The 24787-nt window shown below is 56.8% G+C and overlaps 1 protein-coding gene across 2 annotated transcripts; it reads left to right on the top strand.

Annotated features, from left to right (window-relative positions):
• Window positions 1-6509: 6509 nt before the first annotated feature.
• Window positions 6510-24054, top strand: mpdu1b (mannose-P-dolichol utilization defect 1b). Of its 2 annotated transcripts, XR_013575716.1 has the most exons (8): window positions 6510-6643; window positions 7798-7863; window positions 10102-10234; window positions 12728-12813; window positions 14082-14200; window positions 16483-16593; window positions 22840-23185; window positions 23252-24054. XR_013575716.1 is itself a non-coding variant. In XM_078537565.1 (7 exons), the coding sequence occupies exons 1-7, from the start codon at window positions 6544-6546 to the stop codon at window positions 22960-22962; spliced, it is 738 nt and encodes a 245-aa protein (XP_078393691.1). In that variant the 5' UTR covers window positions 6510-6543; the 3' UTR covers window positions 22963-24054. The 2 variants fall into 2 exon arrangements, 1 of the variants encoding a protein (XP_078393691.1); XM_078537565.1 differs by having other exon boundaries at window positions 22840-24054.
• Window positions 24055-24787: the final 733 nt, after the last annotated feature.

Raw genomic sequence — 24787 nt, 5'->3', positions numbered from 1 at the left:
ATCGACCAAGCTGTCAAAAGGGAAAGGAAATGGCGTATTGACCACTAACATGTCGAGCTGTCTGCTGTCCGGATAACCCATTAATAGCGGTGATTTGTTTTGCAGTGTTGAATATATATTTGTAATAAAAACATACCTTTCTTTTTTTGCTATAAGACTCAGGTTTCGATTCCTCCGTCTATACAGATGCTCGTGATTATAGCAGCTGGGCCGTCTTTGAATGACTGATTTCCCTTAAAAGACCAAAGGAATTTCCCCCTCCCAGCCCAGGCGTGACGGCAGGAGGCCCGGCAGCTGTGGTTAGGCCACTGTTCACAGTGGGTGCAAATTCTTCAACTCTTCTTCCTCAAAATGAGCCGAGGGAGCATTTATTTTGGGTTACCATAAAAACAAAGTCCTGTCACCGTGTGGGGGAATCGCAGACCCGCGTCCCGTCACCGTGTGGGGGAATCACAGACCCGCGTCCTGTCACCATGTGGGGGAATCGCAGACACAGACCCGCGTCCCGTCACCGTGTGGGGGAATCGCAGACACAGATCCGCGTCCCGTCACCGTGTGGGGGAATCGCAGACACAGACCCGCGTCCCGTCACCGTGTGGGGGAATCGCAGACACAGACCCGCGTCTTGTCACCGTGTGGGGGAATCGCAGACACAGATCCACGTCCCGTCACCGTGTGGGGGAATCGCAGACACAGACCCGCGTCCCGTCACCGCGTGGGGGAATCGCAGACCCGCGTCCCGTCACCGTGTGGGGGAATCACAGACACAAACCCGGGTCTCGTCACCGTGGGGGAATCACAGACACAGACCCGGGTCTCGTCACCGTGTGGGGGAATCACAGACCCGCGTCCCGTCATCGTGTGGGGGAATCACAGACACAGACCCGCATCCCGTCACCGTGTGGGGGAATCGCAGACACAGACCCGCGTCCCGTCACCGTGTGGGGGAATCACAGACCCGCGTCCCGTCACCGTGTGGGGGAATCACAGACACAGACCCGGGTCTCGTCACCGTGGGGGAATCACAGACACAGACCCGCGTCCCGTCACCGTGTGGGGGAATCACAGACACAGACCCGGGTCTCGTCACCGTGTGGGGGAATCACAGACACAGACCCGCGTCCCGTCACCGTGTGGGGGAATCGCAGACACAGACCTGGGTCTCGTCACCGTGTTCACTATCACTGAGCTCAGTTTCGCCCAAATTCAGGAGGAGGGAAATAAAAACAAGAGCCCTGTCAGGAAGAGTGAGAGTCGAGATCCTCCCTTTCCCCATCCCAGGACCATATGACTCAGTACATCGCTAAGTGTGACACTCTCACGGTTGAACAGTCTTGTGGACGGATGCAGAGATGTGGGAGAATCGCCCCTCAGATGAGGTGCCAGTGAACCCCAGGGGGTGTACACCCAGAGGGGAGGGGAGCCTGAGCTCCTGGTGGTGAGATGTTGTCAGCGATCACCCCTGTGTGGGAGGTGAGGGGGAGAAGGGAACCAACACATCAGGAGGATGACAATGTTCTGGAACAGCTGACGGTAAATGCTGAGCTGCTCAAATCCCAGGGGGAAACATCAAACAGCTGCCACAACTTCTTTTGCAATTTGTATTTTTATTTCAAGACGTGTGCCTGGAATTCAGTAGTAATAAGTGCACCGAGGCTTAGGGGTTTTTTACAAAACTAAATCAAGCATTTATTAATAGAAGAAAAGATTTTAAGCACATACACAGGTCTACAAATTACTGCTATAACTCCTAGTTTCCCTAATTAATCTAACTCCCAATTACACCTCCACAACGGCAAGAGTAAAACAAAATAGATTTCAACAGCCCCAGGCAAAGCGCACAATACCCTGGACAGTGATATTCACAGAGTCGTCTTAGCTTCGGTTCCTGTAGACAGCAACTTGATGCATAGAGGCTGGAGGCTTTTCACACTTGTTAGACCTTAGAATGCCTTCTTCCTTACACATAACCTCATCTCCTTTATACATGTTTCTCTCTTTTTAATGTAAATTCCTTTGTTCCAAGATGTCATTTGCAACTTTGCTTATTCCTTAATATAAATCTTCCGTAGTTTTCATTTTATCAGTAATTTTTGGGAAAAATAAACACACTGTTTGGCTTAGCCTCTGTTGGCTAGGTGTAACACCTTCCCATCTCTTTGAAATTCACTACACTGGTTTATCTAAAAATGCAAATGTGCCTCACGTTTTAAAACTTCAGCTATGTTTACGTATTTAGCATTTCTCTTTTGATGGCTTAATAGCTTGAGACCAGCCACCTCCAATTCAATTAAATCCTCCCACACCCACCTACACACAGAGAAACGACTCCAAACCCCACCATTAACCCACCTTTACAATAAATCACAATAATATTATATTTTCATGGCAGATGATAAACATCTCGCCTACAATGCAAAGAAAAACTTGCATTTCCCTTGCACCTTTCACCACTTCACGTCGTCCCAAAACACTTTGCAGTTGAGTCGCTTTAGATACGGGAGCCAATTTACACACAGTCGGATCACTCAAACTGCCACGTGATAATGAGCAGATAGTTTATTTTCTAGTGGTGCTGAGGGATAAATATTGGCTCTGGATCATCATGGGGAACCCCACCCTGCTCTCCTTCAAAAACAGTGGCTTTTACATCGACCCCAGAGGGCAGACGGGGCCTCTGACAGTGTAGCACTACCACTGGGGAGGCAATGGCGTAATGGTATTGTCGCTGGACTAATAACCCCAGAGACCTGGGTTCATAATCCCCCCCCACCATGGCAGATGGGGTAGAACTTGAGTTCTGAAATGAAAGGTCTAATGATATTGCTCGTTGTAAATCTGCCCTCCTTACCTGGTCTGGCCCTACACGTGACTCCAGATCCACAACAATGTGGTTGACTCTTAAGTGTCCCCTGAACAAGGGAAATTTGGGATGGCAATAAATGCTGGCCTAGCCAGGGACCCCCCACATCCCAGGCATAAATAAATAAAAACTCCCTTAGTAATTGGGCTTTTGCTGAGTTGAAAGACAGGGAGAGGGGAATTAGGGTGTTCCTGGACCATGATGATTGAGCGGTGAAATAGGCTCCAGGGACTAAATGGCCGCCTCTAGTTCCGGAACGTTCCAGAGGAAGACTGGGCAGATGTCAGAGCGAGGGGCTTGAAGCAGAGAGGAGGAGGAGACATCGGTTTGCAGCTGGAGGCTTGAAGCAGCCATCCTTATAAGGTGACAGAGCCAAGAGGAAGTGTGCCAAAGGAAGGAGTAGGAAGCAGCTACTTAGTGAAGGAAGCAGAGGTACTTAACTCACAAATTAAACATTTTAACAGCGAAATTTCCCAAGGCACTTCACAGGGGGAAATCAAGTCAATAACAACTAACACCAAGCCACTTAAGGAGACATCAGGTGACCGAAACTTGTTCAAAGGGTCAGAACGAGAGAGAAAGGGGAGGGCCACAGTTAGAGGGTGAATTCCAGAGCTAGGGGCCCTGGCAGCTGAAGGCCCGGTCTGGAGTCATTAAAATCAGCGGTGGTCAAGAGGCGGGTATTGGAGGAGCACAGATATCTCGGAGGGTATATGGCTAGAGGCGGTTACAGAGATAGGGAGGGGTTGTAGGGGCTGGAGGAGGTTACAGAGATAGGGAGGGGTTGTAGGGGCTGGAGGAGGTTACAGAGATAGGGAGGGGTGTAGGGGCTGGAGGAGGTTACAGAGATAGGGAGGGGTGTAGGGGCTGGAGGAGGTTACAGAGATAGGGAGGGGTGTAGGGGCTGGAGGAGGTTACAGAGATAGGGAGGGTTGTAGGGGCTGGAGGAGGTTACAGAGATAGGGAGGGTTGTAGGGGATGGAGGAGGTTACAGAGATAGGGAGGGTTGTAGGAGCTGGAGGAGGTTACAGAGATAGGGAGGGTTGTAGGGGCTGGAGGAGGTTACAGAGATAGGGAGGGTTGTAGGGGCTGGAGGAGGTTCCAGAGATAGGGAGGGTTGCAGAGGCTGGAGGAGGTTAAAGAGATAGGGAGGGTTGTAGGGGCTGGAGGAGGTTACAGAGATAGGGAGGTTGTAGGGACTGGAGGAGATTAGAGAGATAGGGAGGGTTTTGGGGCTGGAGGAGGTTACAGAGATAGGGACGGTTGCAGGGGCTCATAGAATCATAGAGGTCTACAGCACAGAAAAAGGCCCTTCGGCCCATCGAGTCTGCGCCGGTCAAACAAGTGCCTAACTATTCTAATCCCATTGTCCAGCACTTGGCCCATAGCCTTCAAGCCATGGCATCGCAAGTGCACATCCAAATACTTCTTCAATGTTATGAGGGTTTCTGCCTCTATCACCCTTTTCAGGCAGTGAGTTCCAGATTCCCACCACCCTCTGGGTGAAAAAATTCTTCCTCACATCCCCTCTAAACCTCCTGCCCCTTACCTTAAATCTATGCCCCCTGGTTATTGATCCCTCCACCACGGGGAAAAGTTCCTTCCTATCTACCCTATCTATGCCCCTCATAATTTTATGCACCTCAATCATGTCCCCCCTCAATCTCCTCTGCTCCAGGGAAAATAACCTCAGTCTATCCAATCTCTCCTCATAACTAAAACTCTCCAGCCCAGGCAACATCCTGGTAAATCTCCTCTGCACTTTCTCTAGTGCAATCACGTCCTTCCTATAATGTGGATTCCAGAACTGCACGCAATACTCTAGCTGTGGCCTAACCAGCTTTTTATACAGTTGCAGCATAATCTCCCTGCTCTTATATTCTATGCCTCAGCAAAGAGAGGCAAGTATCCCATATGCCTCCTTAAGCACCTTATCTACCTGTCCCGCTACCTTAAGGGACTGGTGGACATGCACACCAAGGTCCCTCTGATCCTCGGTACTTCTCAGGGTCCCACCATTCATCATGTATTATAAAAGCAAAAAACTGTGGATGCTGGAAATCCAAAACAGAAACAAAAATACCTGGAAAAACTCAGCAGGTCTGACAGCATCTGCGGAGAGGAACACAGTTAACGTTTCGAGTCCGTATGACTCTTCAACAGAATTCACCATGTATTCCCGTGCCTTGTTTGTCCTGCCCAAGGGCATCACCTCACACCTGCATAGGCTGGAGGAGGTCAGAGAGATAGGGAGGGTTGTAGGGGCTGGAGGAGGTCAGAGAGATAGGGAGGGTTGTAGGGGCCTGGAGGAGGTTACAGAGATAGGGAGGGTTGTTGGGACTGGAGGAGGTTACAGAGATAGGGAGGGGTGTAGGGGCTGGAGGAGGTTACAGAGATAGGGAGGGTTGTAGGGACTGGAGGAGGTTACAGAGATAGGGAGGGTTGTAGGGACTGGAGGAGGTTACAGAGATAGGGAGGGTTGTAGCGGCTGGAGGAGGTTACAGAGATAGGGAGGGGTGTAGGGGCTGGAGGAGGTTACAGAGATAGGGAAGGTTGTAGGGGCTGGAGGAGGTTACAGAGACAGGGAGGGTTGTAGGGACTGGAGGAGGTCACAGAGATAGGGAGGGTTGTAGGGACTGGAGGAGGTCACAGAGATAGGGAGGGTTGTAGGGACTGGAGGAGGTCACAGAGATAGGGAGGGGTGTAGGGGCTGGAGGAGGTTACAGAGATAGGGAGGGTTGTAGCGGCTGGAGGAGGTTACAGAGATAGGGAGGGGTGTAGGGGCTGGAGGAGGTTACAGAGATAGGGAAGGTTGTAGGGGCTGGAGGAGGTTACAGAGATAGGGAGGGTTGTAGGGACTGGAGGAGGTCACAGAGATAGGGAGGGTTGTAGGGACTGGAGGAGGTCACAGAGATAGGGAGGGTTGTAGGGACTGGAGGAGGTCACAGAGATAGGGAGGGTTGTAGGGGCTGGAGGAGGTCACAGAGATAGGGAGGAATGAGATCACGGAGTGAATTCAGTGTGATCATTTTAAAATTGAGGTGTCGACGAACAGCATGGCGAAGTCAGATTTTAACCAGCACCCCCGGCTTTTACTTCAACCTGTTACCAAGTGCTCACAGCACGCGAAAGAGGCCACTCGGCCCATCTGCTCCATGCTGGTGTTTCTGCTCCACACGAGCATCCTGCCAACCCTATCTCCATCTCACCCCATCCCCATATCCTTCTATTCCTTCCGCCCTTATCCAGCTTCCCCTTAAATCCACCCCATTTGCCTCCTGGGTGCTGAGTGAGTCCCACATTCTCCCCACTCTCTGGGTAAAGGGGTTTCTCCTGAATTCCCCATTGGGTTTATGAGGCATTGATGGCCCCTGGTTCTGGTCTCACCCACAACTGGAAATATCTCTACATTTATCCTTGCCAGCTTTAGTTTTTTTTTTCTCTTTAAAAAAGGGATAAATTTGGCTGCTGAGATGTTTAAATAAAGCCTTTGGGGGCCCAGGAATGTTCCAGAGAGGCAGAGATCCCATTGCTCTTGTCTGAGCCTCTCTCAGGTGAAGGGGGAGGGGAATTGTCGTGTGGGGCCGGAACCTTTGTTCGGAGCCTCAGGGCTTCCGGTGCCGGCCGGACTCTCCAGGCGGCGGCCCACCGGAAGCAGCCCCCAGCTCCGGTGACGGGCGATGGCGGCGGCCGTGACGATGCTGAAGCCGTTGCTGCTCAACTTCTTCCTCACCGAGAAATGCTACGAGCAATTCTTCCTGGAGTTTAACCTGCTGGACGGTGAGAGAGAGAGCTGGACTCCAACGGCCGCCGGCACCGGGTCAGCTCCTCCCCCTCCGCCGCCCCGGCTCTGTGGAGACCCCAGTGACCCCCCCCCCCCCTCCACCCTCGTCCGATTGGCTCATTTCAAACCGCCGCGGCCAATGGGCACCCGCGGAGCGTCGGCGCGCTTTTCGACTGGCTGCCGGCGTTGTCAATCATGGGTGAAGAACCCCCCCCGCCGCCCTCTTAAAGCAGTGATGTCCCTGATAGATTTAGCGTCCTTGGATGCAAAATATTCCAGTTGCTTGATTGGCACTTGGCTTTTCCCCAGCATTTTTGAGGGGGGTAGTTGGTTATTGGTGCCCTCCACCTCCTCCTGCCTCAAACCCCTCTGCTCAACACCGAGGCTACTCCTATTCCCAGTTTTTTGCAGGACTTTGGGGCAAGACTGGGGAAATGGGAGTAGAGGGACGATGGGCCGAATGGCTTATTTCCTGCACTGCGAGGTTCTATGACAAAGGCAGCAGCCCAGTTTTTGCTCATTGTTGGGTGGGGAGAGGCAGAGGCACAGGGAACTGAAATGAAAACAGAAAATGCTGGAAAAACTCAGCCAAGTCTGGCAGCCTCTGTGGAGAGAGAAACAGAGTTAACGTTTCGAGTCCAATACGACTCTTCTTTGGGACATATTGGAATCGGAAGGTTAACTCTGTTTCTCTCCCCGCAGGTGCTGCCCGACCTGCTTGAGTTTTTCCCAGCACTTTCGGTTTTTACTTCAGATTTTCAGCGTCCGAGGTGTTTTGCTTTCATTGCGCTGGGCGCTGTGTTGAACGGTTCTTCCAAAGAAGGAAGGATTTAAGCACGATGCGGCCAATTAAATACATTTGAAGCGTAGTCACTGTTGTGATGTAGGAAACACAGCAGACTGCGGAAGGAGAGCTATCAGTACACAGCTGGCCCTGAGGAGCTTAGGGGCTGTGATCTCTGAGGGTGAGGATCCCGATCCCCTTGTGTGCACAGTGTGTCGCTCCATTGCCAGAGAGGCTGTTGCTGGCCATTGCGAATTAACCTTTGTGTACAGTAGCTCCTTCAGTGGCGGCTTGGGCGGGGGGAGGTGCAGGGCCTCCATGCAGATGAACCGTTAACATTTCTTCTGTTTCCCATCCCCTCTTTAGTTCCTTGTCTGAAACTGCTCCTCAGCAAAGTGTTGGGACTGGCCATCATCGCCGGATCGGTGATGGGTGAGTGAATTCCGAAACTGTTTATAGACCCAGTGCGTTTTCTCGTTTATTCTTTCATCGGACGCCAGCGCCACTGGCTGGGCCACTGTTTACTTCCCGTCCCTAATTGCCCTTGAGAAGGTGGCGGTGAGGAGCCTCCTTGAACCGCTGCGGTGCGTGGTGTGTAGGAACACCAGCGGTGCTTTACCTGTAGCGGTTTGAGTGGCAGTTAAGAGTGAACCACATTGTGGACATTAGTGAACCAGAGGGGGCTTTATGACAAGCTGTTGGTTTCAATGTTACTATTACTGAGACTAGCTTTAAATTTTGGGTTTATTAATTAATTGAATTGAAATTCCCCACGTGGTGGGATTTGAACTCGTCTCTGGAGCACTAGTCCATACCTCTGGATTGCTGGTCCAGTAACATGGCCATGAGCTACCATTACCACAAAGGACAGGACATCAGCAGCAAACTGTGGCCACCAGTCATGTTTTTGGCATTGTTACTCTTCCCATACTCACTCTGTGAAGGCAGAGGTAACTCCGCACTCCAGAACTTCGCCCTGTACCTGTGTGAGAGTGAGTGTGGATATTGAGTGCTGATTGACTGGTGGGGGCATCACAGCTGAGCTTGAACCTGTGTCGACAGCTTTGGGCCTCTGGCAGGTGTCCCACACTCGGGTCCCCCCACCAACCCCATCAGGGGAATCCCTGAGATGTGAGCCTGCAGATTAGTCGTTCACCGTTAACCCCCTGTACTCACTAACCTACGTTGGCTCCCAGTCCGGCAACACCTCTATTAAAAAATTCTCATCCTTGTTTTCAAATCTGTCCACTCTTTCCCTCCCTATCTCTGTAACCTCCCCCAGTCCATACAACCCTCCCTATCTCTGTAACCTCCTCCAGTCCATACAACCCTCCCTATCTCTGTAACCTCCTCCAGTCCATACAACCCTCCCTATCTCTGTAACCTCCTCCAGCCCCTACACCCCTCCCTATCTCTGTAACCTCCTCCAGCCCCTACAACCCTCCCTATCTCTGTAACCTCTTCCAGCCCCTACAACCCTCCCTATCTCTGTAACCTCCTCCAGCCCCTACACCCCTCCCTATCTCTGTAACCTCCTGCAGCCCCTACAACCCTCCCTATCTCTATAACCTCCTCCAGTCGCTACAACCCTCCGAGATCCCTGCGCTCCTCCGATTCCAGCCTCTTGCACATCCCCTGATTCCCATCGCTCCACCGTTGGTGGCCGTGCCTTCAGCTGCCTGGGGCCCTAAGGCTCTGGAATTCCCTCTCTAAACCTCTCCAACTCTCTCCTCCTTTAACACGCTCCTTAAAACCAACCTCTTTGACCGAGCTTTTGGTTGCCTGTCCCTGGTATCTCCTTGTGAGGCTCAGTATCCGTTTTCGATGTCTGACGATGACACTGTGAAGCACCTGAGACATTTTTCTACATCAAAGGTGCTAGATAAATGCAGTTGTTGGTCGATACAGTCCATCGCCAGGTTTCCAGTGCTCCCTTTGCCCTTGCCAGACTTTTCTTTTTCCGGAATGTTCCTTGCACAGAGGGAGGATGATGGACACTGTGGGTTGGGAGAGTGGCGTTCTGTACCAGTCAAAGGGCCAGGCAAAAACTGCTTCCATGAGTCAGGTGTGAGTTTCCATCCATCGCCAGGCAAAGTTTCTGAGTGAATACACGAATTAGGAGCAGGAGGCCCTTCGGCCCCTCCGCTGATCTGGTTGTGGTCTCAACTCCACTTTCCTGTCTGCCTCCCCTAACCCTTGACTCCCTTGTCGATCAAAAATCTGTCTAACTCAGCCTTGAATAAATTCAGTGACCTGGCCTCCACTGCTCTGTGGGGAAGAGAATTCCACAGACTAATGACCCTCTGAGAGAAGAAATTCCTCCTCATCTCCGTCGTAAATGGAAGACCCTCTTGTTTTTAAACTGTGTCCCCTAGTTCTAGATTCTCCCACGAGGGGAGGCCTATCTATCTGTCCTATCTACCCCGTCAAGCACCACCCCGCCCCCAGGATCTTATATGTTTCACCAAAATCCTCTCTCATTCTTCGAAACTTCAGTGGATTCAGGCCCAGCCTGTCCAACCTTTCCTCATAAGATAACCCCCCCCATCCCAGGAATCAGCCTGAACTGCTTCCTGTGCAACTCTATCCTTCCTTAAGTAAGGAGACCAATAGACACACACACTCCAGATGCGGTCTCACTCAATGACTTAATTGTGTCTTTCCTTCCAGTTAAACTACCTCAGATATTGAAGATCCTGAAGGCTAAGAGCACGGAGGGTCTGAATTTTAACTCGGTGCTGCTAGAAATGTTGTCCATCACTGGCTCTATGGTTTACGGTGTCAGGAACCATTTCCCCTTCAGGTACTTGTAACCGTGTTTTACATAGAATTATATCGAGCGTACAGCATGGAGACAGGCCATTCGGCCCATCTGCTCCGTGCTGGTGTTTCTGCTCCACACGAGCCTCCTCCCACCCCCTTCTCCATCTCACCCGATCCCCATATCCTTCTATTCCTTTCTCCCTCACGTGTTTATCCAGCTTCCCCTTAAAGACATCCACACTATTCGTCTTGACCACTCCCCGTGGGAGTGAGTTCCACATTCTCCCCACTCTCTGGGTAAAGACGTTTCTCCTGAATTCCCCATTGGATTTATTAGTGACTGTCTTATATTGATGGCCCCTGGTTCTGGTCTCTTCACTGAGCAGAGCAGAAGCTACAACAGGATTTGCATTTCTATAATGTCTTTCACAATAGTGGAATATCCCAAACAGTTTCACAGCCAATGAAATGTGTTTTGGAAGTGTAGTCACTGTTGTAATGCAGAGAAACATGTTTGCGCACAGCAAACTCCCACAAACCCAGTGTTGTGATAATGACCCAGGTTATCTGTTTTTAGTGATCTTTTTGAGGGATCAATACCGGCTCCTGGACACCGGGGAGAACTCCCCTCTGCTCTTCTCCAAAATAGTCACCATGCAATCTTTCACGTCCACCTGAGCAGGCAGACAGACTCTCAGTTTAATGTCTCATCCAAAAGACTGCACCTCTGACAGTGCGGCACTCCCTCAGTACTGACCCTCTGACAGTGCGGCACTCCCTCAGTACTGACCCTCTGACAGTGCAGCACTCCCTCAGTACTGATCCTCTGACAGTGCAGCACTCCCTCAGTACTGACCCTCTAACAGTGCAGCACTCCCTCAGTACTGACCCTCTAACAGTGCGGCACTCCCTCAGTACTGACCCTCTAACAGTGCGGCACTCCCTCAGTACTGACCCTCTGACAGTGCGGCACTCCCTCAGTACTGACCCTCCGACAGTGCGGCACTCCCTCAGTACTGACCCTCCGACAGTGCGGCACTCCCTCAGTAATGACCCTTCGACAGTGCGGCACTCCCTCAGTACTGACCCTCCGACAGTGCGGCACTCCCTCAGTACTGACCCTCCGACAGTGCGGCACTCCCTCAGTACTGACCCTCCGACAGTGCGGCACTCCCTCAGTACTGACCCTCTAACAGTGCAGCACTCCCTCAGTACTGACCCTCTGACAGTGCGGCACTCCCTCAGTACTGACCCTCTAACAGTGCAGCACTCCCTCAGTACTGACCCTCCGACAGTGCAGCACTCCCTCAGTACTGACCCTCCGACAGTGCAGCACTCCCTCAGTACTGACCCTCTAACAGTGCGGCACTCCCTCAGTACTGACCCTCCGACAGTGCGGCACTCCCTCAGTACTGACCCTCTAACAGTGCGGCACTCCCTCAATACTGACCTTCTGACAGTGCAGCACTCCCTCAGTACTGACCCCCTGACAGTGCGGCACTCCCTCAGTACTGACCCTCTAACAGTGCGGCACTCCCTCAGTACTTACCCTCTGACTTTCCGGCACTCCCTCAGTACTGATCCTCTGACAGTGCGGCACTCCCTCAGTACTGACCCTCTGACAGTGCGGCACTCCCTCAGTACTGACCCTCTGACAGTGCGGCACTCCCTCAGTACTGACCCTCTAACAGTGTGGCACTCCCTCAGTACTGACCCTCTAACAGTGCGGCACTCCCTCAGTACTGACCCTCTGACAGTGCGGCACTCCCTCAGTACTGACCCTCTGACAGTGCGGCACTCCCTCAGTACTGACCCTCCGACAGTGTGGCACTCCCTCAGTACTGATCCTCCGACAGTGTGGCACTCCCTCAGTACTGACCCTCCGACAGTGCAGCACTCCCTCAGTACTGACCCTCCGACAGTGCGGCACTCCCTCAGTACTGACCCTCCGACAGTGCGGCACTCCCTCAGTACTGATCCTCCGACAGTGCGGCACTCCCTCAGTACTGATCCTCCGACAGTGCGGCACTCCCTCAGGACTGGCCCTCCGACAGTGCGGCACTCCCTCAGTACTGACCCTCCGACAGTGCAGCACTCCCTCAGTACTGATCCTCCGACAGTGCGGCACTCCCTCAGTACTGATCCTCCGACAGTGCGGCACTCCCTCAGTACTGATCCTCCGACAGTGCGGCATTCCCTCAGGACTGGCCCTCCGACAGTGCGGCACTCCCTCAGTACTGATCCTCCGACAGTGTGGCACTCCCTCAGTACTGATCCTCCGACAGTGCGGCACTCCCTCAGGACTGGCCCTGGAAGAGTGTCGGCCTAGAGTGTATGCTCAGCTCTCCAGAGTAGGATTTGAACTCTCAACATTCTGACTCAGACGGCCGACACCAGTAACCGACAGTTGACTGTGGGATGGTGTGCATGTTGCATCCTCTTGCCAGACAGCCTGCTGACCCACAGGGCGGGTGGTTATGGGTGGGACACATTCTCACCGTGTTCCGCTGACTCTGTCTCTTCTTGTTCACAGCTCGTGGGGTGAGGCTCTCTTCCTGATGCTGCAGACTTTGATGATCGGCTTCCTCATTCAGCACTTGGGTGGCAGAACACAGAAAGGTACCAGAAACTGAACTGGGACCAGCCATATAAATACTGTGGCTTACAAAAGCAGGTCAGAGACTGGGAATCCTGTGGTGAGTAACTCACCTCCTGACTCCCCAAAGCCTGTCCACCATCTACAAGGCACAAGTCAGGAGTGTGATGGAATACTCCCCACTTGCCTGGATGAGTGCAGCTCCCACAACACTCAAGAAGCTGGACGCCATCCAGGACAAAGCAGCCCCGCTTGATTGTCACCCCATCCACAAACACTCACTCCCTCCACCACCGACGCACAGTAGCAGCAGTGTGTGTACCATCTACAAGATGCACTGCAGCAACTCACCAAGGCTCCTTCAACAGCACCGCCCAAACCCACGACCGCTACCACCTAGAAGGACAAGGGCAGCAGACACCTGGGGAACACCACCACCTGGAAGTTCCCCTCCAACCCACTTGGTCAGTCCATCCTGACTTGGAAATATATCGGCCGTTCCTTCACTGTCGCTGGGACAAAATCCTGGAACTCCCTCCCTAACAGCACTGTGGGTGTACCTACACCACAGGGACTGCAGCGACTCAAGAAGGCAGCTCACCCCCACCTTCCCAAGGGCAACTAGGGATGGGCAATAAATGCTGGGCCCAGCCAGCGACGCCCACATCCCCGTGAATGAATAAGAAAATGCCCCATTGAGTGAACTGATTGCTCAGGGGTTGTGAGGCTTTGTGTAACATTCTGTGTTGCTGCAAAGCATCTCATGCCGTTCGCTCAGGTGACACATATTGTAGCCAAAAGCATAAATCCCAGCATTTTGAAATGATGAAAAGCCAGGGCCTGTGGAGGTCCAGATAGATTTAGGGCACCCAGTACTAGTCGGGTAAAAACATTAATCAGAAATTGAAGGGTTGTTGGTATTTGTAACTAGACAGTTTTAGCATAAAGGGGGTGGTAAGACTGTGCAAAGTCCTGCGTAGAGCAGGTCAGGCAGACTGTGTACGGTCCGGAAACTGCAGGTTAGAGAGGATATACTGAGCTTGGAAGGAGCGGTGTGCAGGTTCACCTGAATGCTGTCCAGGCTGCAAGGACCCATGACCTCCGGACGCGGAGGCGGGAGTGATGCCCCCTCAGCCGTGGCCAAAGAGACCGGTCACTCGCTCGCACACGCCTGTGCGGTCGGGATTAAAGAAACCGCGCCCTTTGACCTGCGAGCAGTTGTCCCTGGCGGTCAGTGCGAGTTGTTTGTAGAGGGTGTGCGTTACTCTCTCCCCCTCTCTCTCTTTTTCAGGTGTGACGTGTCTGCTGGTTTACTTTGCCCTGGTTAGCCTTTTGCTGTCACCGTTGACTCCGTTGATGGGCGTGACCTTTCTGCAGGCTCTCAATATGCCAGCGGTCATTGTCAGCCGGGTAAGGAGCAGTCCCCCCTATGACAGGCCAGCCTTCGTTTCACTGCCTCAGGATGCCTCACGGCCAGTGAAGTGCTCTCTGAAGCAGAGCCACTGCTGCAATGTAGGAGACGCAGCAACCAATTTACCCACAGAAAGATCCCCCTACACAGCAATAACACTCATCACCTCTTCATTTCTGATGTTGTTTGAGGGATAAATATTGGTCCCGAACTAACACCTCATCGGTAGCATGGCACCTCGGACAGTGCAGCACCCCCTTAGCACCACTTCTCCGAGAGTGCAGCACTCCCCCAGTACTGACCCTCCGAGAGTGCAGCACTCCCCCAGTACTGACCCTCCGACAGTGCGGCACTCCCTCAGTACTGACCCTCCAACAGTGCAACACTCCCCCAGTACTGACCCTCCAACAGTGCAACACTCCCCCAGTACTGACCCTCCAACAGTGCAACACTCCCCCAGTACTGACCCTCCGACAGTGCGGCACTCCCTCAGTACTGACCCTCTGACAGTGCGGCACTCCCTCAGTACTGACCCTCCGACAGTGCTGCACTCCCTCAGTACTGACCCTCTGACAGTGCAGCACTCCCTCAGTTCTGACCCTCTGACAGTGCTGCACTCCCTCAGTACTGACCCTCCGACAGTGCGGCACTCCCTCAGTACTGACCCTCCGACAGTGCAGTACTCCCTCAGTACTGACTCTCTGACAGTGCTGCACTCCCTCAGTACTGACCCTCCGACAGTGCAGCACTCCCTCAGTACTGACCCTCCGACAGTGCAGCGCTCCCTCAGTACTGACCCTCCGACAGTGCAGCACTCCCTCAGTACTGACCCTCCGACAGTGCAGCACTCCCTCAGTACTGACCCTCCGACAGTGCAGCACTCCCTCAGTACTGACCCTCCGACAGTGCAGCACTCCCTCAGTACTGACCCTCCGACAGTGCAGCACTCCCTCAGTACTGACCCTCCGATAGTGCAGCACTCCCTCAGTACTGACCCAACGACTATGCAGCACTCCCTCAGTACTGACCATCCGATAGTGTAGCAATCCCTCAGTACTGACCCTCTGACAGTGCGGCTCTCCTACAGTACTGACCCTCTGACAGTGCAGCGCTCCCTCAGTATTGACCCTCCGACAGTGCGGCACTCTCTCAGTACTGACCCTCTGACAGTGCGGCACTCCCACACTACTGACCCTCTGACAGTGCAGCACTCCTTCAGTACTGACCCCCCGACAGTGCGGCACTCCCTCAGCACTGACCCTCCGACAGTGCGGCTCTCCCTCAGCACTGACCCTCCGACAGTGCGGCACTCCCTCAGTACTGACCCTCTGACAGTGCGGCACTCCCTCAATACTGACCCTCCGACAGTGCGGCACTCCCTCAGTACTGACCCTCCGACAGTGCGGCGCTCCCTCAGTACTGACCCTCCGACAGTGCGGCACTCCCTCAGTACTGACCCTCCGACAGTGCGGAACTCCCTCAGTACTGACCCTCCGACAGTGCGGCACTCCCTCAGTACTGACCCTCCGACAGTGCGGAACTCCCTCAGTACTGACCCTCCGACAGTGCGGCACTCCCTCAGTACTGACCCTCTGACAGTGCGGCGCTCCCTCAGTACTGACCCTCTGACAGTGCGGCACTCCCTCAGTACTGACCCTCCGACAGTGCGGCACTCCCTCAGTACTAACCCTCCGACAGTGCGGCACTCCCTCAATAATGGCACTGCGTGTGTTGGCTGGGATTATGTGGCTCTGGAGTGGGACTTGAACCCCTGACCTTGTGTCTTTGGGGGGGAGGGTGGTCACTGGGCTGAGTGGTAGATGCTGTTGGCAGGCAACATCTGGACAGACGGATTTCTGATGAGGATACAAACAAAACTGGTAATCGGAATTCATGACATGGTTTTTGCCAAGCATTAAAATAAAATTAAAGTATAAAAGAACAAAGGGATTGCATAATTAGGATCATTTCAGCATTGAAATAATTACAAAATGGCAGCTCTCCTTAATTCGCGGAATAGAAATGAAACTGTATTCAAGTCCATAGATTATCTGTTGTCAGCTTTGATGGGAATATTCACTGTTCCAGCTCTCACAGGGGTGGGGTTCAGCGCTGGATCATCCCTGTAGAAACTCCCCAGTTCTCCCCTTGCAGCCAGCCCAGCTCAGCACCTCTGGGCCAGAGGGAGGGAGGGTTTAAAAACAGATCTCCTGCCAGAGATGGGCCGGTGGGTTGGGGAGTGGTTGAAAGTCTCACTCACGTCACTATTTTCCTCCCTCAGCTGATTCAGATCCTCACTAACTATCGAAACGGCCACACGGGACAACTCTCTGCTCTCACTGTCTTCCTCTTGTTTGCTGGCTCACTGGCGAGAATCTTCACCTCTGTGCAGGTCAGTTTGTTGTTTCAATCTCCTTCCCTCCCCACACCTCACCCCCCCCCAGCTCCACACCTCAACCCCCCCCAGCTCCACACCTCACCCCCCCAGCTCCACACCTCACCCCCCCCCAGCTCCACACCTCACCCCCCCCCAGCTCCACACCTCAACCCCCCCCAGCTCCACACCTCACCCCCCCAGCTCCACACCTCACCCCCCCAGCTCCACACCTCAACCCCCCCCAGCTCCACACCTCACCCCCCCAGCTCCACACCTCACCCCCCCCAGCTCCACACCTCAACCCCCCCCAGCTCCACACCTCACCCCCCCAGCTCCACACCTCACCCCCCCCCAGCTCCACACCTCACCCCCCAGCTCCACACCTCACCCCCCCCCAGCTCCACACCTCACCCCCCCAGCTCCACACCTCACCCCCCCCCCAGCTCCACACCTCCCCCCCCCCCAGCTCCACACCTCCCCCCCCCCCCCCCCAGCTCCACACCTCACACCCCCCCCAGCTCCACACCTCACCCCCCCCAGCTCCACACCTCACGCCCCCCCCCCCCCCCAGCTCCACACCTCACGCCCCCCCCCCCCCCCCCCAGCTCCACACCTCACCCCCCCCAGCTCCACACCTCACGCCCCCCCCCCCCCCCCCAGCTCCACACCTCACGCCCCCCCCCCCCCCCAGCTCCACACCTCACCCCCCCCAGCTCCACACCTCACCCCCCCAGCTCCACACCTCACCCCCCCCCCAGCTCCACACCTCACCCCCCCCCCCAGCTCCACACCTCCCCCCCCCCCAGCTCCACACCTCACCCCCCCCCCCAGCTCCACACCTCACCCCCCCCAGCTCCACACCTCACCCCCCAGCTCCACACCTCACCCCCCCCCCAGCTCCACACCTCACCCCCCCCCCAGCTCCACACCTCCCCCCCCCCCCAGCTCCACACCTCACCCCCCCCCCCCCCCCCAGCTCCACACCTCACCCCCCCCCCCCCCCAGCTCCACACCTCACGCCCCCCCCCCCCCAAGCTCCACACCTCCCCCCCCCCCCCCCCCCCCCAGCTCCACACCTCACGCCCCCCCCCCCCCCCCCCAGCTCCACACCTCACCCCCCCCCCCCCCCAGCTCCACACCTCACCCCCCCCCCCCCCCAGCTCCACACCTCACGCCCCCCCCCCCCCCCCCCCCCAGCTCCACACCTCACCCCCCCCCCCCCCCCCCCCCAGCTCCACACCTCACGCCCCCCCCCCCCCCCCCAAGCTCCACACCTCCCCCCCCCCCCCCCCCCCCCCAGCTCCACACCTCACGCCCCCCCCCCCCCCCCCCCCCAAGCTCCACACCTCACCCCCCCCCCCCCAGCTCCACACCTCACGCCCCCCCCCCCCCCCCCAAGCTCCACACCTCCCCCCCCCCCCCCCCCCCCCCCCCCCAGCTCCACACCTCACCCCCCCCCCCCAGCTCCACACCTCACCCCCCCCCAGCTCCACACCTCACCCCCCCCCCCAGCTCCACACCTCACCCCCCCCCAGCTCCACACCTCACCCCCCCCCCCCCCCCCCCAGCTCCACACCTCCCCCCCCCCCCCCCCCCCCCAGCTCCACACCTCACACCCCCCCCAGCTCCACACCTCACCCCCCCCCCCCCCCAGCTCCACACCTCCCCCCCCCCAGCTCCACACCTCCCCCCCCCCCCCCCCCCCCCCCCCGCAGCTCCACACCCCCCCCCCCCCCCCCCCCCCCAGCTCCACACCCCCCCCCCCCCCCCCCCCCCCCCCCGCAGCTCCACACCTCCCCCCCCCCCCCCAGCTCCACACACCCCCCCCCCCAGCTCCACACCTCCCCCCCCCCCCCCAGCTCCACACCTCCCCCCCCCCCCCCCCCAGCTCCACACCTCCCCCCCCCCCCCCCCGCAGCTCCACACCTCCCCCCCCCCCCCCCAGCTCCACACACCCCCCCCCCCCCCAGCTCCACACCTCCCCCCCCCCCCCCAGCTCCACACCTCCCCCCCCCCCCCCCCGCAGCTCCACACCTCCCCCCCCCCCAGCTCCACACCTCCCCCCCCCCCCCCCCCCCCCCGCAGCTCCACACCTCCCCCCCCCCCCCAGCTCCACACACCCCCCCCCCCCCCCAGCTCCACACCTCCCCCCCCCCCCCCCCAGCTCCACACCTCCCCCCCCCCCCCCCCCCCAGCTCCACACCTCCCCCCCCCCGCAGCTCCACACCTCCCCCCCCCCCAGCTCCACACCTCCCCCCCCCCCCCCCCCCCCCGCAGCTCCACACCTCCCCCCCCCCCCCAGCTCCACACACCCCCCCCCCCCAGCTCCACACCTCCCCCCCCCCCCAGCTCCACACCTCCCCCCCCCCCCCCCCCCGCAGCTCCACACCCCCCCCCCCCCCCCCCCCAGCTCCACACCTCCCCCCCCCCAGCTCCACCCCCCCCCCCCCAGCTCCACACCCCCCCCCCCAGCTCCACACCTCACCCCCCCCCCAGCTCCACACCTCCCCCCCCCCCCCCCCCCCAGCTCCACACCTCACCCCCCCCCCCCCCCCAGCTCCACACCTCACGCCCCCCCCCCCCCCCCCAAGCTCCACACCTCCCCCCCCCCCCCCCCCCAGCTCCACACCTCACCCCCCCCCAGCTCCACACCTCACGCCCCCCCCCCCCCCCCCAGCTCCACACCCACCCCCCCCCCCCCCCCAGCTCCACACCTCACCCCCCCCCCCCCCCAGCTCCACACCTCACCCCCCCCCCCCCCAGCTCCACACCTCACCCCCCCCCCCCCCCCAGCTCCACACCTCACCCCCCCCCCCCCCCCCCAGCTCCACACCTCACCCCCCCCCCCCCCCCCCCCCCAGCTCCACACCTCACCCCCCCCCCCCCCCCCAGCTCCACACCTCCCCCCCCCCCCCCCCCCCCCCCGGCAGCTCCACACCTCCCCCCCCCCCCCCCCCCCCCCCAGCTCCACACCCCCCCCCCCCCCCGCAGCTCCACACCTCCCCCCCCCCCCCCCCCCAGCTCCACCCCCCCCCCCCCCCCCCCCCAGCTCCACACCCCCCCCCCCCCCCAGCTCCACACCTCCCCCCCCCCCCCCCCCCCCAGCTCCACACCTCCCCCCCCCCCCCCCGCAGCTCCACACCTCCCCCCCGCCCCCCAGCTCCACACCCCCCCCCCCCCCCCAGCTCCACCCCCCCCCCCCCCAGCTCCACACCCCCCCCCCCCCAGCTCCACACCTCACCCCCCCCCCCCCCCCAGCTCCACACCTCACACCCCCCCCCCCCAGCTCCACACCTCACACCCCCCCCCCCCCACCCTCACACCCCCCCCCCCACAGCTCCACACCTCACCCCCCCCCCCCCCAGCTCCACACCTCACACCCCCCCCCCCCCAGCTCCACACCTCACACCCCCCCCCCCCCCAGCTCCACACCTCACCCCCCCCCCCCCAGCTCCACACCTCACCCCCCCCCCCCAGCTCCACACCTCAACCCCCCCCCCCCAGCTCCACACCTCAACCCCCCCCCCCCAGCTCCACACCTCAACCCCCCCAGCTCCACACCTCACCCCCCCCCAGCTCCACACCTCACCCCCCCCCAGCTCCACACCTCACCCCCCCCCAGCTCCACACCTCACACCCCCCCCAGCTCCACACCTCACCCCCCCCCAGCTCCACACCTCACCCCCCCCAGCTCCACACCTCACCCCCCCCCAGCTCCACACCTCACCCCCCCCCAGCTCCACACCTCACACCCCCCCCAGCTCCACACCTCACCCCCCCCCAGCTCCACACCTCACCCCCCCCAGCTCCACACCTCACCCCCCCAGCTCCACACCTCACCCCCCCCAGCTCCACACCTCACCCCCCCCCAGCTCCACACCTCACCCCCCCCCCCCCCAGCTCCACACCTCACCCCCCCCCCAGCTCCACACCTCACCCCCCCCCCCCCCAGCTCCACACCTCACCCCCCCCCCCCCCAGCTCCACACCTCCCCCCCCCCCAGCTCCACACCTCACCCCCCCCCCCCAGCTCCACACCTCACCCCCCCAGCTCCACACCTCACCCCCCCAGCTCCACACCTCACCCCCCCCAGCTCCACACCTCACCCCCCCAGCTCCACACCTCACGCCACCCCCCCCAGCTCCACACCTCACCCCCCCAGCTCCACACCTCACGCCACCCCCCCCAGCTCCACACCTCACGCCCCCCCCAGCTCCACACCCCCCCCACCCCCCCCAGCTCCACACCTCACCCCCCCCTCCAGCTCCACACCTCACCCCCCCAGCTCCACACCTCTCGCCACCCCCCCCAGCTCCACACCTCACCCCCCCAGCTCCACACCTCACGCCACCCCCCCCAGCTCCACACCTCACGCCCCCCCCAGCTCCACACCCCCCCCACCCCCCCCAGCTCCACACCTCACGCCCCCCCTCCAGCTCCACACCTCACGCCACCCCCCCCAGCTCCACACCTCACGCCCCCCCCAGCTCCACACCTCACGCCCCCCCCTCCAGCTCCACACCTCACGCCACCCCCCCCCACCCCCCCCAGCTCCACACCTCACCCCCCAAGCTCCACACCTCACCCCCCCCCCCCAGCTCACACCTCACCCCCCCAAGCTCCACACCTCACCCCCCCCCCCAGCTCCACACCTCACCCCCCCAGCTCCACACCTCACCCCCCAGCACCACGCCACCCCCAACCCCACACCGACAGCCGGAGTTCCTAGGCCTTGTCCCTCTCACACACACACACACACATTCACACACACACATATACACACTCAAATCATACACATATACACACTCAATCATACGCATACACACGTACACACTCAATCATACCCACACATATACACACTCAAACATACACACACTCAATTATACACACACACATATACACACACACATATACACACACACATATACACACTCAATCATACACACATACATACACACTCAATCATACACATATACACACTCAATCATACACATATACACACTCAATCATACACATATACACACTCAATCGTACACATATACACACTCAATCATACACATACACATATACACTCTCAATCATACACATACACATATACACACTCAATCATACACATAGACACACTCAATCATACGCATATACACACTCAATCATACACACACACATATACACACTCAATCGTACACATATACACACTCAATCGTACACATATACACACTCAATCATACACATATACACACTCAATCATACACATATACACACTCAATCATACACATATACACACTCAATCATACACATACACACACTCAATCATACACATATACACACTCAATCATACACATAAACATATACACACTCAATCATACACATATACATACTCAATCATACACATATACACACTCAATCATACACATACACATATACACACTCAATCATACACACACACAATTACACACTCAATCATATACACACAATTACACACTCAATCATACACACACACATACACAATTACACACTCAAATCATACACACACACAATTACACACTCAATCATATACACACACAATTACACACTCAATCATACACACACATACACAATTACACACTCAATCATACACACACACATGCACATATACACATGCAATCATACACACACACATATACACACTCAATCATACATACACACACTCAATCATACGCATACACACGTACACACTCAATCATACACACACATATACACACTCAATCATACACACACACATACATGCAATCATACTCACACTCAATCATACACACACATACACACACATATACACACATATACACATGCAATCATACACACACACAGATGCACGTTTACACAAGCTCACAGACACACGCATACACACACTCATGCATACACCAACGCATGTACACAGATAAATGCACACAAAGGTCCACGTGCACATAGACACAGATGCACACAAAGTCACATGGACACATACATGTGCACACAAATGCACACACACACACACACACACACACACACACGCAATCATGTGCGCTCAGTCACATTCCTCACGGTCACTCTGCCCCTGCCACCACATCCCCACCAGTTCACTCGGCCTGATAGAGGGATTGAACCAGAGCTGAAAGGTCCCTCCGCCAATCCATCTTCCTCTCAAGATTCTCCTGTCTTGCCCATGACTAGTCACACATTGCTCACTCCACCCTTACCACACCCAAGAGTTACATTCTTCATTCCCTGTGTTTCTTTCCTCAGGAGACAGGCGATCGGCTGATGATTCTCACCTACATAGTCGCGTCTTCCTTTAATGGAGTCATTGCTGCCCAGGTGCTGTATTACTGGAGAGTATCCACCAGCAAAGACCAGAAAGCAGATTAACAAGGCAAAACCACCGACAGAAACTAGCTCAATATCGCACCTACCTCACCATTACCCTCACAGACACTCGCTCTCACTCTCTCTTGCTCTCTCGCTCTCTCTCACACACACAACACACACATGCCTCAGCCACACACACTGACTCTCACTGGGTTACAGGTCCACACACACTGACTCTCACTGGGGTACAGGTCCACACACACTGACTCTCACTGGGGTACAGGTCCCACACACACTGACTTTCACTGGGGTATGGGTCCCACACACACTGACTCTCACTGGGGTACAGGTCCACACACACTGACTCTCACTGGGGTACGGGTCCCACACACACTGACTCTCACTGGGGTACAGGTTCCACACACACTGACTCTCACTGGGGTACAGGTTCCACGGACAATAAGGCCAATTCTCACACCCTCTTCTGAAGCATGGAGCAAAACCGGGTCCTTCCTTGTTCTGATAACTGAGAGTGTCGGCCCTCGAAAGGGATTGTTGATCTATCAGGGTTACCGGGCTGCCAAATGCAGTTGGTGATTGCCTGGAGCAGAATGGGAAAGGTGGGTGTGTGGTGGTGGGGGGGGTTTGTTTGGAAAGGTATTGCATGCGAAGCTGGTACCTACTCAAGCAAACTAGAAAGTTGAGGCCCAATCCCTGATGTGCATGAGTCACCTGATCTTCAGAGCTGATGTGTTATGCTGGAGGACGGAGTTGCGATGCACCACCCAGTCAAATATCCTGCCAGCTGACTGTAACCACATCAGCATTGACAAGACCACAGCATTAATCCAGACGGGGAGAGGTGAGTGGGAGAAGAGCAGGAGGGAGGGAGTGAGTGAGCTGGCGAATGGTGTAAAGGAGTGAGTGTGAGGAAGATGTGTGGGGGGGGTGGGTGGTTGTGAATTGGACACATTCCTACCTGGGTCAGCCTGGGACCATGAGGGAATGCTATCACAGTGAGGTGGCCTCCTAACAATTCCTGATTCCAAATCATTTTGCTACTGTTATGTGTGAAAAAGAGAAACATATTGAGTTTTCCCTGTTGAGCCCAGTGTTCCCGAGACTAATTGTGATTAAATCTGATTTTTGTCACCCGTCTCCACTTTCTGTCACTCACGTTTTACCCAGCACAGCCCCACTCCAGCCTTCACCCCCCCGCCGCCCACCCCCCGCACCCCATTCCCCCCACTCTCCCCCTCTCCTGCTGGATGTAAAAGCATTGTTTTGGAAGGGCGGGATCTTGCTGTGTGCAAATTTGATGAAGGACAGCAACTGCTTCTCAAAAGCGGGCTGATTGGCTGTGCATAGCATGCTGAAGACGCTATAGATAGGCGCTATAGAAATGCGGGGCCGTTCTTTGACTCTGGGGGGAAAGGGGTGACGGCACCATGAGAATTGCAGTTGCCAATGCTCCAGGAATGCCCTGGAGCAGAGATGACCAACCCCCACCCCCCCTCCCTCCCCGATGAGAACGCTCTGTTAGACGCTATCCCCTTTTGAGTTTGTGGGGGTGGGTCACAGTGGAGGCAGCCCCCCTCCCCAGAGAAGGAGGTACCCGGTCGGCCATATGTCCAGCTCCGCACAGCAGGGCTGAGGTACCAGAGAGAGTGAGAGAGACCAGGACCCAAGCCATTCCGGCCACTTCATGGTGATGATTGCAGGGGACCTTAAAGGGAGGGAGGGAGAAATAATGGATGTTGCTTTATTTACGGCCTAGTTCTGCACAAATAGATCTTCATATTTTGATTGCTTGTTGAAATTTTGGGTAAAATCTTGAGTAAAACCCTTGAATAAATGGGATATTTGGGGGGGTGGGGAGCAGTAG

This window comes from Cetorhinus maximus, unplaced genomic scaffold, assembly GCF_964194155.1.
Source record: "Cetorhinus maximus unplaced genomic scaffold, sCetMax3.hap1.1 HAP1_SCAFFOLD_2581, whole genome shotgun sequence".
In the NCBI taxonomy this organism is placed as follows: Eukaryota; Metazoa; Chordata; class Chondrichthyes; order Lamniformes; family Cetorhinidae; genus Cetorhinus; species Cetorhinus maximus.
Note: the sequence above shows the minus strand (reverse complement) of the source record. Positions and strands in the feature narration are given on the sequence as shown.

Bases quoted from the DNA above. Each gene is read 5' to 3' on its own strand.
- mpdu1b (XM_078537565.1), top strand. From the start codon at position 6,544: ATGGCGGCGGCCGTGACGATGCTGAAGCCGTTGCTGCTCAACTTCTTC. The intron at 7,864-10,101 runs GTGAGTGAATTC...CTTTCCTTCCAG, and splicing joins CATCGCCGGATCGGTGATGG to TTAAACTACCTCAGATATTG. The intron at 12,814-14,081 runs GTACCAGAAACT...TCTCTTTTTCAG, and splicing joins GGGTGGCAGAACACAGAAAG to GTGTGACGTGTCTGCTGGTT.